The following is a 19,877-nucleotide window of genomic DNA, read 5'->3' as shown; positions in this document are numbered from 1 at the left end:
ACACGCACACACACAGCCGCCGAGCAGGGCCAAGGGCCAGCCCTGGAACCCGGGGATCCCCCCGGAGGGGCGAAGCCAAGGAGCCAAACGGCCTGTGCAGCCAATGGACCGGAATTGGTGGTTCCGAGGAGATTTTGGTTTGGTTTCGTTTGGTGGTTTGGTTGTCTCTGGTTTTCCCCGGCCGCGGGCAGTGGTGGCCGTGGGACCTTGCTCGGCCGCCTTGCCGCGAACACACGCGCGTGGTCGGCTTACCCGCTCAACACACCGAGAACCAGATTTAGAACGAAAAAGGATCCAAAGATGACCAGACTGACAAAATACACCCAGGGTAACTCATAGCCCATAGCGTCCTGCATCTGCAAAGACGAAGGAGAGTTAGGAGAGAGGAAGCAGAGCCGGGTTAGAGCAGAAAGGAAGCGTGGATGGCGTGCGGAACCACGCCCCAGGGCTCCATCGGGTTTCCTACCGCCGTGGGTCTACCACGGCCTGGGCATCGTCTGCAGTCAGAAACACTTCCCCGTGACCTTGACCTGAGCCGTGAAGGGCACTGGCTGGCTCTACCTCAAGAGGAATCTTGCTTCTCTCTCTCTCTCTCTCTCTCTCTCTCTCTCTCTCTCTCTCTCTCTCTCTCTCTCTCTCTGTGTTTTATTTTCTGGAAATGGCAGTGTTTTCTATTCACTTGTCTAAGAAACAGGGCCAGCTCACACAGGTCTTCCGCACGGTTCTTGGGGCCGGTAAACCTTCTGATGTCTGCGTCTCCCCCTCGCCCCTCCCCAGGCAGCTGAGCTCCGTGTCTGAAGTAGGCCAGCTGCCCGGACGGGACCGGAGCAAACCTTACAGGACGCGTGGGCAGAGAGACTGTCCTCCAGGCGGGCCGCCGGGGGCCGGCCTGTGTCCACCAGCGAGAAGCCGAGCCCAGGCTGGGCCGGGCCAGCCCCTGTGGTCTTGGATGGGAGAAGGGAGCCCATGGGCTGGCAACACGTGGCAACAAACCCCACGCGGCTTGGAGTGGAAGGATGCCAGGGGACCGGCGCAGGCATCGCCGAGGACCCGGGATCTCCAGGGTCGGGCCGTGGCTCCCGCTCTGCATGCCCCCCCCCCGCAAAGTCGTCCCCCCAGACAGTGGTGCTGTTCGCAGGGTGGTCCCCAAATCCACCAGCTCAGGGGCCCGTGGGGCCTATGCCTGCCTGACTCTGGTCATGGTTACAGGTCCATGAATCCTGACCTGCTGTTACTATTATTATTATTGTTATTATGATTGGTTAGTGAAAACCAGCAATGTGCAGTCACCGTGACTACCGCAAAAACAAAAAGAAGATTTAAGAAGTGCCCGTGGGCGGTGGGCTTGAAGGAGGGCTCTCCACGCTCTGCACGCTTCACTGCGGCCCGGGGATTCCGGAACCTTCCCCGTCCCACGCACCCGGGGCTCTATCTGTGGATGGTCGGCGGTGACATGGTGTCCGGTGTGCGCTGTGTCAGTCCCCAGTGCTCCTCACAGGCCTTGCCCGGGGAGGCCGCAGCACATCCGTGGAGTGAATGAATGAATGAATGAATGAATGCAAGATACGGCCAGGCACTGTGCTCTAAATAGAGCCCTTCCTAGTAGAGGGATCACGGGCAAAAAGCAGCAGGAAGAAGAGAGGACGGGCCCACGCCGCAGCCAGAGCCAGGGCCGGCTGGGGATGGGGGCGTGGGGGGTGTGGTGAACTCAGCCCGAGGCCGAGCGGCTGGGGAGGGCCAGGACGAGGCCGGGACGGAGCGGGGTTCCCTGGGAGCTTGGCCACTGTTAAAAACAAGGCTGTGAGGCCTCCCTGGCTGCCCAGGAAACGTGCAGCCAGCAGCAGCTGCGCGCAGAGGCGGGGAGGGGCGTGGGCAGAGACCCGGGGCCATCCCGGGGGCCTGGGACCCTTCCTCTGGGCAGGAGGAGCCCAGTGATCAGAGTGAAGAAGACACAGGATGCGCATGGATGTGGGCCGGGGGGAGGAGAGGCCGGGTCCCCAGGCCGCACTGCCACCTGGGACCTGGGACGCGGGGGGCGAGGGGGGACACAGCCCGGGGCGGGGGGCCGGCTGACATCGGCAGGGTCACAAGTGCCCTGTGGCTTTTCCTTTCAGAGTACTTCCTGCCGATGAAGGTCAGGCTGTCTTGTTCCCTCTAAATGATCACCTTTTCTTCTCTCTCCCCCTCCCCCTCTCTCTCCCTTCCTTCCTTCCTTCCTTCCTTCCTTCTTCCCTTCCTTCCTTCCTTCCTCCCTCCCTCCCTTCTTTCCTTCCTTCCTTCTTTCCTTCCTTCCTTCCTTCCTTCCTCCCTCCCTCCCTCCCTTCTTTCCTTCCTTCCTTCCTTCCTTCCTTCCTTCCTTCCTTCCTTCCTTCCTCCCTCCCTCCCTTCTTTCCTTCCTTCCTTCTTTCCTTCCTTCCTTCCTTCCTTCCTCCCTCCCTCCCTCCCTTCTTTCCTTCCTTCCTTCCTTCCTTCCTTCCTCCCTCCCTTCTTTCCTTCCTTCCTTCTTTCCTTCCTTCCTTCCTTCCTTCCTCCCTCCCTCCCTCCCTTCTTTCCTTCCTTCCTTCCTTCCTTCCTTCCTTCCTTCCTTCCTTCCTTCCTTCCTCCCTCCCTCCCTTCTTCCCTTCCTTCCTTCCTTCCTCCCTCCCTTCCTCCCTCCCTCCCTCCTTCCTTCCTTCCTTCCTTCCTTCCTTCCTTCCTTCCTTCCTTCCTCCCTTCCTCCCTTCCTCCCTCTCTCCCTCCCTCCCTTCCTTCCTGTCAGTCGTGGGGTTTGAACTCAGGCCTGGGAGCTGATGCAGTGTCAGCCATGGGCGGTGGCAGGCCCAAGTCTCCCACGTGCCACCAGGGACTTCTGGCTCCTAAACCAATCTGGGCGGGAAGAGAACTGGGGCCTCCCTCAGCTCCCGGAAGGAACGGTTCAAATCCAGGGACGGTATCCTAGCGGAGCCTTAGAGATCTGACAAGTTGAGTATGCAGGGAGGGACAGCCGGGAGGCAGAAGACGGGATCCTAACTTAGAACCTTCTAATTTGACGGCTTGGAGGCAGCCCGCCCGGGGCTGTGTTTATCTTTAGAAAACTCCCTGTGCGCTGCCAAAGCCTTGGAGATTGGAGAGTCCCGAGGGTTAGAGGCACAGGCTTAGAGGCCAGGAGGAGGCCTGAGGAGGGGAGGGAGGAAGAGGCAGGAGGAGGAGGAAGTGACCTCTGAAAGGGCGCGGCGGTCCAGGGGCTGCTGGGAGCTGGTGCCCGGCCCGGTACTTTCTGGCCCGCGAGGGTTTTGGTTTTAGGGGCGTGTGCACTTGTGTGTGGGGCTGGGGAGGCGTTAGGAGACTCGGGGTGAAGCGGGGCCCCAAGCCCGGGTTTTGTTCCTCCACCTCTGGCATTTCCACTACCCTTCCCCTATGCCAGGACTGAGTTCTAACCCCCCCCCCCCGAGTTCTAAACCAACCCCCCCCTGCTCTGCCAGGACTGAGTTCTAACCCCCCCCACTCTGCCAGGACTGAGTTCTAACCCCCCCCCCCACTCTGCCAGGACTGAGTTCTAACCCCCCCACTCTGCCAGGACTGAGTTCTAACCCCCCCCCTCACTCTGCCAGGACTGAGTTCTAACCACCCCCCTCATCTCCTCCGCCCCCCGCCCAGGGGAGAAGGGACAACACAGCTGCTGAAAATTGGCGGTTGCCGTTGAGTGTGGTGTGTGCTCCTCCCCTGTCCCCCCCCGACCCCCCACCCCCGGCTCTCAGTCGCTACGACAATACTTCTCTCTGGCTGCTGGGCCTCCATGACTTGTGGATGGGAGGGGAGAGGGAGGGAGGGATCAGGGAGATCACGGATGTACGCGAGGGCCACCAGCAAAGTAAATTATACCTATTCCTCCCACCCGACACCCACCCACCCACCTCCCTGCCTGGGGAGGCGTTTCCATGGTGACTGGAGGATTCCCACGGTCAGGCTCTAGTGTCTCCAGTCCCCGCTCCCCCCATCCTTCCCGAGGCCCATGGTGGGTGGACATTTGGATCTTGGCTGGCCAGAGGAACCCACGGCCCGCAGCCACTGGGGATTCCACCTGCCTCACTGCGTAGTAAACTGGCCTAAGCGTTCCACGTCTGGATCCCGTCCAGTCCCCTCTCTGTCTCGGGAAGGGTGCCCCAGTCCCAGAGTGCCACTGGGGCCTGGGGTGGGGACCGCCCCTGCCGCTGCCTTCCCTGGGGATTACGGGACTCAGATTACCTCCGGAGCCCTGCTTCTCCTTAGACAGAACCTGATCCTGTTTATAACTGGATCCTCCGTGCCCCGCGCACGCTGGCACGCGGACACAGCTCGGGAAAGGTGCGCTGCGTACGGAAGGTACGCGGGCCGGGCTCCAAGCCGTCGTCTTTTGTACGAATGTCACGGCCACCCTAGCGGGTCATGGGCAAGGTCAAAGCTGGGGAGGGGGTTTCGAATGCACAGGACACGTGCGCACAGAGACACGGGCAGCCACGTGTGCGTGCGTGGCGTCTCCGCGTGGTCACGTGACTTCTCTCCGACGCGGGGAGACGCCAGCGCCGCGCTCTGGCAGCTGCGCCCGGGAAAGGCGCTGGCGGTCATCCCCCTCTGCCCAGCTCTTAGAGCATCTGCACCAAGGCCAATGGATCCGACTGTTTGGGGAAGTCTCTGGGAGCCACAGTGTTTTTCCAGGACTGGCGGTGTGCTTTTATTCGCCAAAGTTCTGGAGAGCTGCACCAGATCCTGGCAAGTTGTTTCTTGGGCCGAATTAGAAGACACTGCAAAGAAGGTATTTCCTAGAGGGCTTTTTTTTTTTTAAAAAAAAAAACAATGAAGGGACTGGACTTTGCCAGCAGGAAGATAGCTCAGAGACGATGTCTTGTTGGCCGGTAGGCAGATTGGAGACAAGTCTGGCACTTACAGAGGGTCAAAGGTTCACAGGTGGTAGCAGTTACTGAACCCTGAGAGGGGCTTTCGTGTGTGTGTGTGGGTGTGTGTGGTGTGTGTGTGTGGTGTGGTGTGGTGTGTGTGGTGTGTGTGTGTGTGTGGTGTGGTGTGGTGTGGTGTGTGTGGTGTGTGTGTGTGGTGTGGTGTGGTGTGTGTGGTGTGTGTGTGTGTGTGGTGTGGTGTGTGGTGTGTGTGTGTGGTGTGTGTGTGTGGTGTGGTGTGGTGTGTGTGGTGTGTGTGTGTGTGTGGTGTGGTGTGTGTGTGTGTGGTGTGTGTGTGTGGTGTGGTGTGGTGTGTGTGGTGTGTGTGGTGTGTGTGTGTGGTGTGGTGTGTGGTGTGTGTGTGTGTGGTGTGTGTGTGTGGTGTGGTGTGGTGTGGTGTGGTGTGGTGTGTGTGGTGTGTGTGTGTGGTGTGGTGTGGTGTGGTGTGGTGTGTGTGGTGTGTGTGTGGTGTGTGTGTGTGTGGTGTGTGTGTGGTGTGTATGTGTGTGTGGTGTGTATGTGTGTGTGGTGTGGTGTGTGTGGTGTGGTGTGTGTGTGTGTGTGTGGTGTGGTGTGTGTGTGTGGTGTGGTGTGTGTGGTGTGTGTGTCTGTGTGTGTGTGTGTGTGTGTGGTGTGGGGTATGAGCTGAAGGCTCCATGCATGCTAGGTAGGTGTGTCACCGCCTTGGCCAGGCCCCCAGAACACACTTAAACAAATACTAGGATCTTGCATTTTTACCCTGGCCTGGCCTGTGATCTCTCTAGTCATGTCTCCACCCAGCTGCAACACCAGGAGTCCGTCACCACGTGTGGCGGTGGGCGGAGGGGCCTGGATGCTGGCCGTGAACCCTCATCTGCCTGGCGCGAGCTAGCTACTGCCATGCGCATCCCGGGGGCATTGTTAATGGGAAAGAGAACAGTGTGAGAGAGGGGAGAGCCGTGAGGGGGGAAGGAAGGAGGAGAAGCAACTCAGTAAAATGGTTTCTTTTGGGCAGGCTAGGCCCGGGGTTTCTGAGGATGGGTAATCCTGCCCACAGCTCTCCTGGGGGGGGGGGAGGCAGGAAAAGGGAAACACGTGGTACAGAAGAGGAGCAGAATGGAAGCTCATGCTGGGCAGGGGACCTCACCTCACCCGCAGAGCGCACACCCGTCCAACGAAAGATGGGGCTTCTCTGGGGTTCGTGGGCAGGGAGAGGGGGCTGGCCGGTGGCCTGTGGCCGGGCGGGTCTGGGCATCCCCCCTTCCCCCATCCCCTCCCCCGCCCTCCCCCCTCCCCTCCCCCCCCCCACCCTCCCCACCTACCCAGTAGAGCACGTCGGTCCAGCCCTCCATGGTGATGCACTGGAACACCGTCAGCATGGCGAAGGCGAAGTTGTCGAAGTTGGTGATGCCGTGCTTGGGCCCCTCCCAGCCGGGCCGGCACAGCGTTCCGTTCTGACACTGCCGGCCGTGGCCGGTCTCCAGGGCGCAGGGAGAGGGGTCCTCCTCCACCGGAACGTCTGGGAGGAGGGAGAGGGAGAGAGGGGAGCAGGAGTGAGAGGGAGAGAGGGGAGCAGGAGGGAGAGAGGGAGAGAGGGGAGCAGGAGGGAGAAAGGGAGAGAGGGGAGCAGGAGGGAGAAAGGGAGAGAGGGGGAGCAGGAGTGAGAGAGGGAGAGAGGGGAGCAGGAGGGAGAGAGGGAGAGAGGGGAGCAGGAGGGAGAGAGGGAGAGAGGGGAGCAGGAGGGAGAGGGAGAGAGGGGAGCAGGAGGGAGAGGGAGAGAGGGGAGCAGGAGGGAGAGAGGGAGAGAGGGGAGCAGGAGGGAGAGAGGGAGAGAGGGGAGCAGGAGTGAGAGAGGGGAGCAGGAGTGAGAGAGGGGAGCAGGAGTGAGAGAGGGAGAGAGGGGAGCAGGAGGGAGAGGGAGAGAGGGGAGCAGGAGTGAGAGAGGGAGAGAGGGGAGCAGGAGTGAGAGGGAGAGAGGGGAGCAGGAGGGAGAGAGGGAGAGAGGGGAGCAGGAGTGAGAGGGAGAGAGGGCAGCAGGAGGGAGAGAGGGCAGCAGGAGGGAGAGAGGGGAGCAGGAGGGAGAGAGGGAGAGAGGGGAGCAGGAGGGAGAGAGGGAGAGAGGGGAGCAGGAGTGAGAGGCAGGCCTGGTGGGCCGCCGGGAGGCGACGGGCAGCACACAACACAACGCCACCAAACGCGGTGAAGCAACGCACAGGCCAGCCGGAACCCCAGCCGCCCCTCAGCTGGGAACATTTCCTGAAAAGGAATAGGAAGGCCCTTCCCTCCTTCCCTTCCTCCTTCCTTCTCTCCTTCCCTTCCTCCTTCCTTCCCTCCTTCCCTCCCTCCCTCCCTCCCTTCCCTTTTTCCTCCTCCCTCCTTCCCTCCCTTTCCTTCCTTTTCCTTTCCTCCCCTCCCCCCCAACCCCCTCAGGTAGAGCGTGGGCTGCCACGCTTCACACCCAGCTGCCCGCACCCCGTGGTGCCGTCCGGCCGTGTGCCCGCCCCATCTTCCACGTGTGCTATGGGGGGGACGCAAGTCACTCCACAGGGAAGCCTTCTGAGGGGAGGGGGCGGGGGCAGACGTTGGCACCGTCCAGGCGCGGCGGGTCCACGGCGGCGGGCTTTGCGGCCATTCGCAGGCCCCGGGAACAGGGCGGGCTGCACCTGGCCAGGCCCGGCCGGGCCAAGCCCTGCCCTGCGCCCCCCCAGCCCCCACGCCTAGAGGAGGAGAGTGGCTTCCTGGCCCTGGATGGACTCTTGTAGGAAGTGGTGGCCGGCGCCTCCGGCTGGGGAGCTGATTCTGTGTGTGTGTGGGGGGTCGCTGGCCACACAGCCCAGAGGTCACTGTGAAGGTCAGCAAGACCCGACCGTTCCAGCGTCAGCCGAATGACCCACGCGGTCCCGGCTGCCGTGGAGAGACGGCGAGGGAGGACCCACGCAGAGTGCGTTTGGCTGGAAGGAAGGCAGGGCCGGCGGCCGCCGGGCCACAGTGAGGGCCCGGCCCGGGCCGGGGCTGGAAGGGGGGCAGGGCCGCTCCATCTGGGGATCTGAGGTACCCAGAGCCCTGGGTTCTTTCATGAGAGCCAAGCGGCCCCAGGGGCGCTGGCTTTGGTCAGATGCGGCCCCTGGCGGGCTCTCGCGGGCGTGGCTCCGAAGTGGAACCATTCACTCCAAAGAGGGGAGAGAAGTACCAGCCGTCCACGGAGAAAGGTGCTATGGCCGAAAACGCGGGTCTGCAGCCTTCCACCCTGAGGGCTTCTGACACCTGCTCCTCCTGCTCCTCCTCTTCTCCTTTTTCTTCCCCTTCGACTCCTTTCCTGTCTCCAGTCTGCCCCTGGTTCCTGCCCCCAACAGCCTGGTCTGCTTTCTGCCTTCACCGCTTTTCCAGAAGGTTCAAATACATAACATCATCTGCGTGGCGCGTCCGTGTCCGTCGCCTTCCCTCGTCCCTGCGACGTTCCCGCCTCCATCTGCAGCGGCCGCAGGCTTCCGTCCCGCCCTCCTCCTGCCAGGGCTGCGTGGCGTGTTTGTCCGTTCGCTGGTGCGCGGATGCCGGGCTCAGGCCGGGGTTGAGGTGACTCTGCGCCAGGCCGGGTGCCTTGCTCCGTGGCCAGCGTGACGAGTCCGCAGCACTGAGTTCTGAACCGTGGAGGGCGGGGAGCCGGCTCTCCCCTCCTCGCAGGAGTGGGGCCTTGAAGGAGCAGCTGCCTCTAGTCTCCCCTCTCTGTGGCCAGAGCCTTCCAGATTAAGATGGGAGATGACATATCAAAAGAAGAGAGCCGCCGGGCGCCGGTGGCTCACGCCTGTCATCCCAGCTACTCAGGAGGCTGAGATCGGAGGATCGCGGTTCAAAGCCAGCCGGGGCAGGAAAGTCTGTGAGACTCTGATCTCCAATAAACCACTAGAAAACCGGAAGTGCGCTGTAGCTCACATGGTAGAGCACCGGCCTTGAGCTGAAGAGCTGAGGGACAGCGCCCAGGCCCTGAGTTCAAGCCCCACGACTGACAAAAATTAAAGAAGAAGAAGAAGAGAGCCCAAGGAGCAAATCCCATCCCTAAACATCACAGGAAAAAAATCATCATGCTCCTAAGAAACGAGAGCGGGGAAGCTGGAAAATCAAGAACCAAAGAGATCGTCAATGCGGTTCTAGAAATGGCTTTCTAGAGTGATGTGTGAGAGAACAAGATGGGAGATGGGAGGGGAGAGGGTGAAAACCCCACCACGGCCATCCCGGGGAACGCGCGCTTCTTCCCTGCGCGCGAGGTCTGCGCTTCGCTTCGTGGCGTGGAGATGCGGCCTGTCTTGTACCAGGTGACGGCTCCCCGCCTCCTCCTCTCAGAAAACTCCAGAAGCACGGGGGAGGGGCAGGCTGCCCAGGCCGGTTCTGAGCATCTCCAAGGAAGGAAAACATGCCTGCGGGTTTTACGAATGTATGTTAAAAAGAAGATGGCGTGTGTGGAGAAGGGACCTCGTGAACAAGAGAGAAAGGGGTGAGATCCAGAAAGATTATGCACAGGTTCAGGTGCTGCTCTGCTGTCTTAAATCTGTCTTGAACGACAAGAACAATTAAGAAGCAGCGACGGCCTGATAAAAATAGGCGTCTATATATAATAAGCGAGACCGGGAACACTCAAAGCCCACGAGTGCACACGCGCAGGCCAGCGGGTCTTAGCAAGGCACGCTCAGAAGCGGGAGCAAGCTGTTTGAACTCGAACTCGTTTTCTTCTGAGGAGCTGGGAATTGCTTGGGTGAGGGGGTGGGAGGAGCCGTGGGGGCTCAACCTTTACAAACAAACGGAGGGAGGCAGAAAGCCAGCGCTGAGAGGCCACGCCAGGGGTCTGGTAAAACCCCAGAGGCAGAGAACAAGACGGGACTGAGACGCCCGCACGGACGGGAGCTGGAATCCTGGGGAGGACTCTCCAAGGAGAGAGCACGGAAGACAGAAATCAATCCCATCCCGAGGTCCTGACTTTCAGGAGGGAAGGGAAGGCAGGTGGTTCTATCGCCAGGCTCAGTGGAGCAATTCTGCTCCTGTCTCTGGGGGTAATTACTGTGCTTGAAGAGCTACCGAACAGTCCTGGCACTGAGAACCACCGGACAGATGGGACGGACAGAAACAAAAGGTCTCAGCATATGGCGCTGTACCTGCCGAGAAAACAGAGAGACAAAGGGGTGCCCGGCAGGCCACCGCTCGCTGGATGGCCCCACAGCTTCCTGATATGGGTTGCATAGGAAACACGGCTCAAAATCCAGTCTATCCCAAGATCCGGACGTGCACCAAGTGCAGCCTGGAGGGAGGGAAAGCACTGAATGCGTAAAGGAAAGCGCGTTGGATGCCAGTCTCGCAAGGTGCTTTCCCATGAAGTCTGCATCGAAAGCAAAATGGAAACGAATAGAAAGGGGGGGAAAGGAAGACTTGGCAAAGGGAAGCACGCTGTTGGCGGGGGAGGCGGCGGTGTCTGGCTGGCCACGGTGGAGGTGGACCGGGCCCCGCCGCCGGCTGGTCGCTCTAGCTGGGTCCGTGGGTCGCCAGCGGACAGAGGGTGGAGGGAGCAGGAGGGGGACGCCCCACCCCAGAGTGTGGGCCCAGGGCAGCTGATGTGAACCCCCATCCCTCGGCCCCCTTTTTCCAGGAGGGACCCCGAGTCCACACCTCGCAGGTCGCTGCCTGGCCTAACGCCGCTCCGGGACCCTCCTCTTCGAGCCTGGCGCTCTGGCGCACCCGCTACCCGTGGGAACCCCACATCTCTGAGCTCCTGTTCGCCTCAGGGCTGGCCGCAGGCGGAACCCAACAAGAGGAAGAGGAAGCGTTACTCGTTGGAGGGCTCCAGATTTATCTCAGCAAGGCTGGAGGCCTCAATGTTCCAGCAGGAGGCCAGCGTTGTTTGTTATTGTTTTTTTTTTCTCCCAATCAAAAAAAATTATGTGTTTTAAAACACGATGATTTGTGTTATACAGCCCTCAGCTCCAGAAGCTGGAGATTCTCTTGACAGGAAATAGTTTCCTCTTGAACAACATTTTCCATCAAAAAGCAGGAAGGCAACCGGGTGGTTCCGTGACTGTGGATTTTTATAGGTTAGCTGTCATCTCATTTTTTAGTGATTTTTATTTTGTGTGCATGATCACGCGGCCGTCACCTAGCAACGCTGCCGGGACCCAGCCCGGGCATCCCTCGAACCAGGCCAGACGCCCCGCCATGCTCGTCTATTTTGGTTTCTGGAGATGAATCGCTCGACGCCCTCTGCTTCACAGTCGCTCAGCAAAGCCGAGGGGCCGGTTTAGACTCTGATGTGGCAGCTCTTTTTCCACGCACCCCGCCGATGCTCCCCTTTTTTCTTGACCAAGGTGCCCCAAATATGGAGCACGGGTCTTGTTTGAATAAAAAGGAAGGCATACAAATGGAACACGGCTAAACCTTTCGGTTGGGGGTATTGTTCTCTCTTCCCAGCCAGCCTTGTCCCTTACATGCACTCCCCTGCTAAACTGCTCTCGAGGTCTGTTGAAGAGCCTTGTCCATGTCTGTTCGGGTGGTTTTTCCACCGGTCGGGCTGAGGTGCGGGGTTCGTGGAAGAGAGCCGTGTGCAGTAGCTCCTGTGAGCCCCAACCCCCGGGCTGCTCAGGGCACTGCTCCACGAGCCAGTGTTGCTCGCTAAATACACAGCTCTGCGGAAGGACATGAGGCAGGGAGCCTCAGGAAGGCCGGGACCGGTGGTGGAGAGATGGAGCCGTCTCGGGGGTGGGGTCGGGGAGTTTGCACACCTTCCCTTCCTCCACCCCGGAAGGGGCCTTCCATCCCCTGCCTGGGAACCGAGACGCAAGCGTGGACCGTGGAGGGCCGAGGCCAGGCCCCGGGAGGGCGGGAAGGCCTTGTGACTCAGATGACCCCGCCGCGGCTCTGCCCTGTGGCCGAATCTGACTGGGCAGACACACGCGCTCACTAGCTAGCGGCCATTCTTGGGGTACTCGGCGTTAGCGTCAAGAATGTGGGGGTAGATTCTTAATTTTTCACGCGTTTCTCGCAGGGAGACGGTGTGAGGTGGCGCTGGGGCGGGGGACGCTTGCCTTTTGCAGAGATCCGCTATCGTGAAAACGGAAAGGGGGCTTCCGAGCGCCGCCTCTCCCGCGGCCCGGCTGGCCCGGGGCTGGCGGGGACGGCGGACGGGGCGGGGCAGCCTCCGGCCACGCCCACCCAGGGCCCCCCCACCCCGTTACCTGCAACGCCTTCCTGGCTGTAGCAGGTCTTGTGCATCTTCCCCATGAACAGCTCCAGGCCGATGATGGCGTAGATGATGATGACGAAGAGCACGAGCAGGGCGATGTGGAGCAGGGGCACCATGGCCTTGATGATGGAGTTGAGGACCACCTGGAGGCCTGCGGGGACAGAGACGCCGCGGTGAGCCCCACGCCACCCCGCCGTGAGCCCCACGCCACCCCGCCGGCCGCTGGCCAGGACCGGCGGGCGGCCCAACCACGACCCTCCCTTTCCGGGAAGGGAAGCCGGGAACCTGCGGTGACTAGAGACGAAAGCCGTAGGCAACCTTGCTCCTCTGAGGCACAGGTCAACCAGCCTGCAGACATCCAAGCGGGAGTGTGTGTGTGGGGGGGGGTGTGGGGGGGCGCCAGGCGGGGTGGGGGTGGGCAGGGGGAAATCGCACAGCTGGGAAGTATCTAGGGGCGGAATAGATGCCGGTCCTCATGGCTCTCAGGCAAGCCTTCGTGGGAACCACTCTGGCCTGCGGAGTCCTGCGGGAGGGCAGCCACACTGGCGGGACGCAGCGCCGAGGTTCTAAAGCCCCACAGACCGGGGCTTTCGTGGGCGGACACGCAGCGGAGGAAGTTCTGGGGACGGATGGCTGGTGAAGACCCCGGGCTAACCCGGCGTCTGGGCAGTCCCTCTCCAGTCCTCTGCGGGTCCCAGGGAGCAGGGTGGACAGGAGGCTTCTCCCCGAGCTGGGCCCTCTGGGAACCTGGTTCTGCGGGCCAGGACGCCCCCTCCAAGTCCCGCACACCTGACCTCTCCACCCCTCTCGGCCCAGCCACGGGCTTCTTCCGTCTCTCAGGGGCCCAGGGAGTTTCTCCTTTGCATTCCCCCCCAAGGCCCTCTCCCAGCTCCCAAGGCTTGCGGTGCTGCTGGTGTGGCTTTCAAAAGGTGAATGAGAAGGATTCGCCCCAGCCATTAAGCCAAGCCGAGGAGAGAGGGAGGAAAAAAATGTAAGAGGAGAAGAGCGCTGGAGCAACGTTACTTGAGAATTAATGAGCGTGCTTCGCAGCCTCCCATTAGCACACCGCGTTTCCAGACCCAAGCGATTCCATTAATTAGCAGCTGGTGCACACTTAGCACCGAAGCATCCGGAGCCACCGAGGAAGCTGAGCGGGAAGCCAGCTGCAGAGGACTCGGCGGGGAAGAGCCCCGTAAGGGCCCCACCGCGGCCGGGCATCAGCCCAGGGCAGGACCCTCTCTCCAGACCTGGGGCCATGGCCTCCGGCAGGTGGAACCAGGCCGAGGGCTGGTCAGAGCTGCCAGGGCTCTGGAACCTTCCCCTGGAGCTTGGGGGGTGGGAGGGGGGATGTGGTCACCTGACTCCTTCAGGTGATCAACCTGCCATCAGCAGATCATGTAAAGCCAGCTCCGAGCGCAGAGCATACGGCACACTCGCAGGGAGGATCGGACTGGTTAACCCTCTTATGAACGCACACACAGCTCTCCTGGAGCACCTCTAGGTCCACATCTCCCCAGCTCGCACCTGGGTGTGAAAGTGAACGATTCTACCAGCACGTGTGGTTATGCTAATCACCACCACCACCATCACCACCAGGCCATCGGCACACACTCATTTCCAATCCGCGTGCATTCACGTGCCCTCACTAGACCCTGGAGATAGGATGAATCTCACTTATTATGTATGTTCTGTGGCTTCTGCCTAATGGCTGTTGAAAGAAACTAGGTCAAGGAAGGAAGGAAGGGAGGGAGGGAGGGAGGGAGGGAGGGAGGGAGGAGGAGGTGGCTTTCTCCTTTCCACGTGGTGTGCTTGTCAGGTTTAGCCCAGGCACCTGACGTATCTCCTTACTGATGAGGGCCGTTCCGCAAAGGGGAGAGCTCTGGCGAGGTACCGGTCTTACAGTCTCAAGTTCCAAGATTTCTCCTTGGCCTGATTTGAATGCCTTTGTTCCCTGGAGATCTAGAATTCTTTTTGCTCTAACCCTTCCGCATCAGCACGTTTCTGCAGCCCACCACGAGAGATCTGACGGCAGGTCCGCTGCCAGTCCGCGGCTGTCTGGAGGAAGGGAGTGTGGAGGCTGGAGGAGGAGTTCAAGAATCTGCCTGCACGTTGGAGCCCATTTGGACCTCAGCATTATGGGTGGAACAGAGGCGCTCGAAGAAACAAAGATCTAAAGAGAAGTTTTGATGTGGGAAGGGAGTGAACACGGCGGAGGGGGACGGATGGGGAGCCACAGCCGACAGGTGCATATTCTGCACACCCCTATTTCTGACCCTGATCCAGGGCAAGAGGTGAGGCTGCCGGTCTTCACCACAGGCCTCTCAGCCCCTCTGCTCCCAGGCCCGGCCTCACGACCCACAGCAAGGTCGAATCTACTGGAAGATCAGAACAGGATTTACCCTCTCTTGATCCACCTCCTACCTTTGGGCCACGGACCATGCTGTAGGTGTCTGGGACCACACATTTCCTTATCATTCTTTAAAAACATTTTTTTTTTTTTTTTTTGGTCAGTGCTGGGGCTTGAACTCAGGGCCTGGGCGCTGTCCCTCAGCTCTTCAGCTCAAGGTGAGCGCTCTACCACTTGAGCCACAGCGCCACTTCTGGTTTTCTGGTGGTTCATTGGAGATGAGAGTCTCACGGACTTTCCTGCCTGGGCTGGCTTTGAACCGCGATCCTCAGATCTCAGCCTCCTGAGTAGCTAGGATGACAGGCGTGAGCCACCGGCGCCCAGCTCAACATTTTCTTTTTTGTTAAAAAAAGTAAAATACAACATTCAAACAAATAACTACAAAAATAAAAATAAAAGTGACATAATCACAAGACCTACAGCCATTCAACTATCACTTGGGACAAAGTTTAGCCCATTCCCAGCTTTACAAAAGCCCCTCGTCATGTTCCTTCCCATCAGCAATCCCCTACCTTCCCCCCCCCCCAAAAAAAAAAACCAAGATAATCACCACATTATACTCCAGGAACAACTTGAACTGGAATGATCCACGAGTCTACCAGTGAATGAGGAAGATCAGCACCCGGGAATTCCCCGGTTTGTTTTTAGTCTTCGCTGTGTTTTGCATTCCTTTGATTCTGAATCTATGCTCGAATCTCAGTGTTTTCCCGACTCTTGACAGTTCAATAATTCTGTTTTCGTCGGTGCCAAGTCTTCTTTTAAATAATCCGACTGCATTTTCCACTTCAGAGATGCTTTCCTTCATTTCTAAAATTCGCATGTGATTCTTCTCCATACCTTTCCGGCCCTCTGGAAAATTATCAGTATGGTCTCTGACCTCTCTGAGTAGAGTAGATAGTTCCTTCCAAGTTGGTTTCTGGCCCTGTTCCCTTCCTTTGTAGTTTCTGCACATTTTCATCCATTATTCTGTCTCTTTGTGTGCCTAGTTATTTTGTAGAGTCATTTATACTTTATTTTTTTGCAGAACAATTTTTCAAAATAATTAGACAACCTCAATGATAGGAGTATTTCTTCAGAGCGGATTCCTATCCGTCTCTGCCAGGCATCTTTTCTAAGCCTGAAGAAACAGAGAAGACTTAGGAGTGTTTCTTTCAGCGCCTCTCACGGTCACCAGGACAGTTGGTCCCCATGACCTCATCTGGTATTTTTTGAAGGCAAAAGAAGTAGGCTGCATTTCTTCAGGGAGGGAGCGTGCGGGAAGGCTTCCTGTGGTGTCTGGCTTGCTTCTTTTAGTCACAGAACTAGGGGACCGTGTCTTTCAGTGTGCGGTCATACTCCGACGAAGGGTGAGAAATGTCTGCTGGGAAAGTTCTCTGAGTGCCGGATCTTGGACAGAAGTTTCTGGAGCCTGGCAAGGCTGCACAGAAGGCCTTGTGTTTGTTGTACGCACCACAGTTTCTCACTCCTTTCTTCCAGAATGTGTACAGGGCGCATCTCCGGGGAGAAATGCTGAGCTTCTCCATGGCTCTTATAGCAAATGAAGTCTACTCACTATGGGTTATTTAGTTGTGTTACTAAGACAGACCCAAAAAAGATCTTTATCCCAAAGCAACTAACTCATGACACTCTCTTCTCTCTCCCTCTCCTCCCCCCTCTCTTCCTTTCTCTCTGTCAGATGTGGGCCTGGACACTGTCCCTGAGCTCTTTGGGCTCAAGGCAAGAGCTCTACCACTTGAGCCACAGCACCGCTTCCTGTTTTCTGGTGATTCATGGGAGATGAGAGTCTCACGGACTTTCCTGCCCGGGCTGGCTTTGAACTGGGATCCTCAGCTCTCAGCCTCTCGAGTAGCTGGGATGACAGGCGTGAGTGACCTGTGCCTGGCTGGCTTTCTCTGGTCTGGATGACCTTGGTGGCGTGTAGCAAAGAACTCCAGCTGTTCATGGAGGCCGCCCATTTATCTCGCTGCGTAAAGCGAGCAGGATGAACTAAGCATTCCAGACTCACTCATTTCCTCATTCTGGCTCAGAGATTTGGGCATGAATCAAATTTTCTATAGAGGGAAAATTGCCAGACATTGTGTTTAGTTTTTTTTTTAATCATATGTTTTAGATTTAGTGGGGAAATGCCGAGGTACTCCCTCTCCTCCGTTAATATCCACTGCAGCAAGCTACAAATCACCCTTGTGCTTTCGGTTCCAACATCTGTACAGGGAGGGGGGACAATCTGGGAAGCCCACGTGGCTCACAGGGTTATCTTCCGAATGTCTGACGATTCTATTACCTTTCCTTCCCCTGCTGCTAGGATGCTCCACACACAGGAAGTCCTCACCTCCAATAAGTTACGCGGAAAAAGCCAGAAGTGGTGCTGTGGCCTTGAGCACAAGAAGCTCAGGGACAGCGCCCAGGCCCTGAGTTCAAGACCCAGGACCGGCAAAAAAAAAAAGAAAGAAAGAAAAGAAAAAAGAATTCATTCACAAAGATGACAGAATCCAGAATCTCTGTAACACACTACCTGCGATTCTAGTAGTCATGAAAAAAACATCACCAAAGGAATGGGAAACTACGGCAGGGAACAAATGAACTCACTCAGAAGACAAATATTCCAGAGAGCTGCTATAAACATGTTTAAACAAAAGGAAAACATAGCCAGGGAAATACATAAGTATATGGCGTGGAAGAGAGAGCAGGAAAATTCCACAGACAAATGAAAACTATAAAAGGAAGCCAAAGGGAAACTCTGTAATTGGAAAGTAACTGAAACGAAGAAAACGCACGCAACGGCTCAATAAGAGAGGCCGCGGCAGAGGAACGGAGGTAGCGAAGTGGAAAGATAATCAACAGAAATCAGATTAAAAAAAAAATCCCCAAGAAAATGGAACAAAGCCCCCGGGACCAAAGCAATCCTCTACAACGGCCTGCGATCCCCCACAATGGCCTGCGATCCTCCTCCACAAGGGCCTGCGATCCTCCACAAGGGCCTGCGATCCTCCACAAGGGCCTGCGATCCTCCACAAGGGCCTGCGATCCTCCACAACGGCCTGCGATCCTCCACAATGGCCTGTGATCCTCCACAACGGCCTGCGATCCTCCTCTACAATGGCCTGTGATCCTCCACAAGGGCCTGCGATCCTCCTCCACAAGGGCCTGCGATCCTCCACAAGGGCCTGTGATCCTCCACAAGGGCCTGTGATCCTCCACAAGGGCCTGTGATCCTCCACAAGGGCCTGCGATCCTCCTCTACAATGGCCTGTGATCCTCCACAACGGCCTGCGATCCTCTACAATGGCCTGTGATCCTCCACAAGGGCCTGCGATCCTCCACAAGGGCCTGCGATCCTCCACAAGGGCCTGCGATCCTCCACAAGGGCCTGCGATCCTCCACAAGGGCCTGCGATCCTCCACAACGGCCTGCGATCCTCCACAAGGGCCAAACGCAGGTGGAGTGGAGTCCTCCGAGGGGAAGCGTGCGGCGGCTCAGAGCAAAGCTCTCCGAGGAATCGACAACCACGGTGGCTTCCTGTACGTCACGAACGCCTCATCGTGGCAGATGGATCGGAGAGCCCCCCACCCCCTGCACATTTCCAGCAGCTACGATGAGGTGTATCATCTAGAAACTTCTGAAAACCCATCGATAGAAGGAAAAAAAAATCCCAAACAGAGCCAGTGAGGGAAAGAGAAAAAAAACCCCAAGCCTATTCAAAGGACCTTGATGAGAGTGTGAACAACTCCTCAGAGACGCCGGGGGCAGGAGAAAGGGGCACGGCGCATGAAAAGCTGCGGGCGGTGGGGCGAAGCCCCGGCCAGCGCATGTAAAGCTGCGGGCGGGAAGCCCCGGCCAACCAAGAATCCTACATCCAGCAAACACAGCCTTCAGCAAGAGCACGCGAGGAAGACATTTTCCAGGCACGGCCGACCTGGCTGGGGGGACGTGCGCTGTCCAGCAGGAAGAACTCTTCTCTAAGAAGGACGCGCAGGAGGGAGGGAACGTAAACTGGCCAGGGGAGAGGGTCTTGTTTTCTTTCCCTCTTAGTTTTTACTTCCAAGACAGCTGAACTGGGTGTGATGACAGGGTCCAGACAAGGCCGATGGAGCCGGGCCAGGGTACCGCCTCTGGGGCTGTCCGTGTAAGACGTCTGGGCTTTCCTGAATGGAAGCTGCACTTCACGAGACAGCTACGTCCCGCACCCAAAGGTGCCGCGAAGGCCTGTGCGTTAAGGGCTTGTCCCCGCTGCGGTCTTACTGGGGCGACGGGGACTTGAAGGGGTGAAGTCTTCGGGGTTCTTCCTTCTTCTCTCTTACTTTCTGGCCGGGAGATGAACAGTGAAATCCTGGCAGCGCGTGCTCTTGCGGGCTTCCTGGGTGTCACCCACCGCTGTCCTCATTTGATCCTTACAGGAGATTGTAATCCTTGCCGTACAGACGAGGAAACTCAGCGGTGGCTCTGGGAATTCGGACCCGGGTGGCGACACCCCACCGACTACTCACATCGCTGGACGCCGGCTCCACGGTAGCTTCACCCCCCTCCCCGCCCCTCGGCCCCCCCAGCACTTGGAAGGAAAGGACGGGTCATGTACAGGCCTAAGTGGCCTTTATTACGACCATCGTTTCTAATTAGGTGACAATCACCTTGCTACGGACTGGCCGTCCGTCCGCCCGCGTTTTTGCGTGTGTGTGTGTGTGTGTGTGTGTGTGTGTGTGTGTGTGTGTGTGTGTGTGTGCGCGCGCGCGCGCGCGCGCCACCCGGCCCGAGAGTAGCCAAGGTGCGGTGGGTCAGCCAGCACGTGGAAAGGGACAGGCTCTGCCCCAGGCCACCTTGGCCACCAGCCGCTCCAAGTCCAGAAGTCATGACGGAGAGGGAAACTGGAGGATCCTGCTGCTTTCCAGTCTGGAGGTGCGGATTAACGGGGGTCGGGGGAGTTTTGGGCGGACGCAGGTTAACCCCCTCACATCGCTGCTCAACTGTGGGCCCCGAGGCCTCCCGCGGAGGCTCAGGTCAGCAGCGATCTTTCCAAAGGAGTTCACAGTCCCTCAAAACACCAGACCAACACCACGGCCACCGGCCACCGCCACCCCCTAAAGCTGAGCGCCCTGAAGGCCGGGTGTCTGTTTGGGCATGCGCGTTTGTCTCAAGAAAACCACGGCCTAGACGGTGGGTGTTTCTTCTTGCCCTTCCCCGAGTGAGCAGCATCGTGTCCACCGATTAGAGCCGATGTCCCTCCTTCGTGGACCCCGGGGCCGGCTGGCCAGCTCTTGGAGCTGTGGGAGTCCACCAAGCATTTACTGTGCAGGTCAGAGAACGTGCAACCTGCCGTGGCGTAGGGTTTGTCACTGTTACTAGTACTATTATTATTAATTGTTTTGGT

General features: G+C 58.4%; 1 protein-coding gene across 1 annotated transcript in view; it reads right to left on the bottom strand.

Annotated features, from left to right (window-relative positions):
• The window catches only part of Cacna1c (calcium voltage-gated channel subunit alpha1 C), a 304,839-nt gene that overhangs the window by 66,856 nt on the left and 218,106 nt on the right, over positions 1-19,877 (bottom strand). The window contains exons 6-8 of the mRNA XM_069988882.1: positions 12,101-12,259; positions 6,212-6,408; positions 253-356 (exon numbers count right to left, since the gene is read on the bottom strand). Coding sequence (XP_069844983.1) covers positions 253-356; positions 6,212-6,408; positions 12,101-12,259 — 460 coding nt within the window. The remainder of the gene's footprint in view (positions 1-252; positions 357-6,211; positions 6,409-12,100; positions 12,260-19,877) is intronic.

The sequence above is a fragment of the Dipodomys merriami genome, unplaced genomic scaffold, assembly GCF_024711535.1.
Source record: "Dipodomys merriami isolate MVZ:Mamm:240054 unplaced genomic scaffold, mDipMer1.0.p SCAF_368, whole genome shotgun sequence".
Taxonomy (NCBI): Eukaryota; Metazoa; Chordata; class Mammalia; order Rodentia; family Heteromyidae; genus Dipodomys; species Dipodomys merriami.
This window is presented reverse-complemented; position numbering and strand designations above follow the sequence as displayed.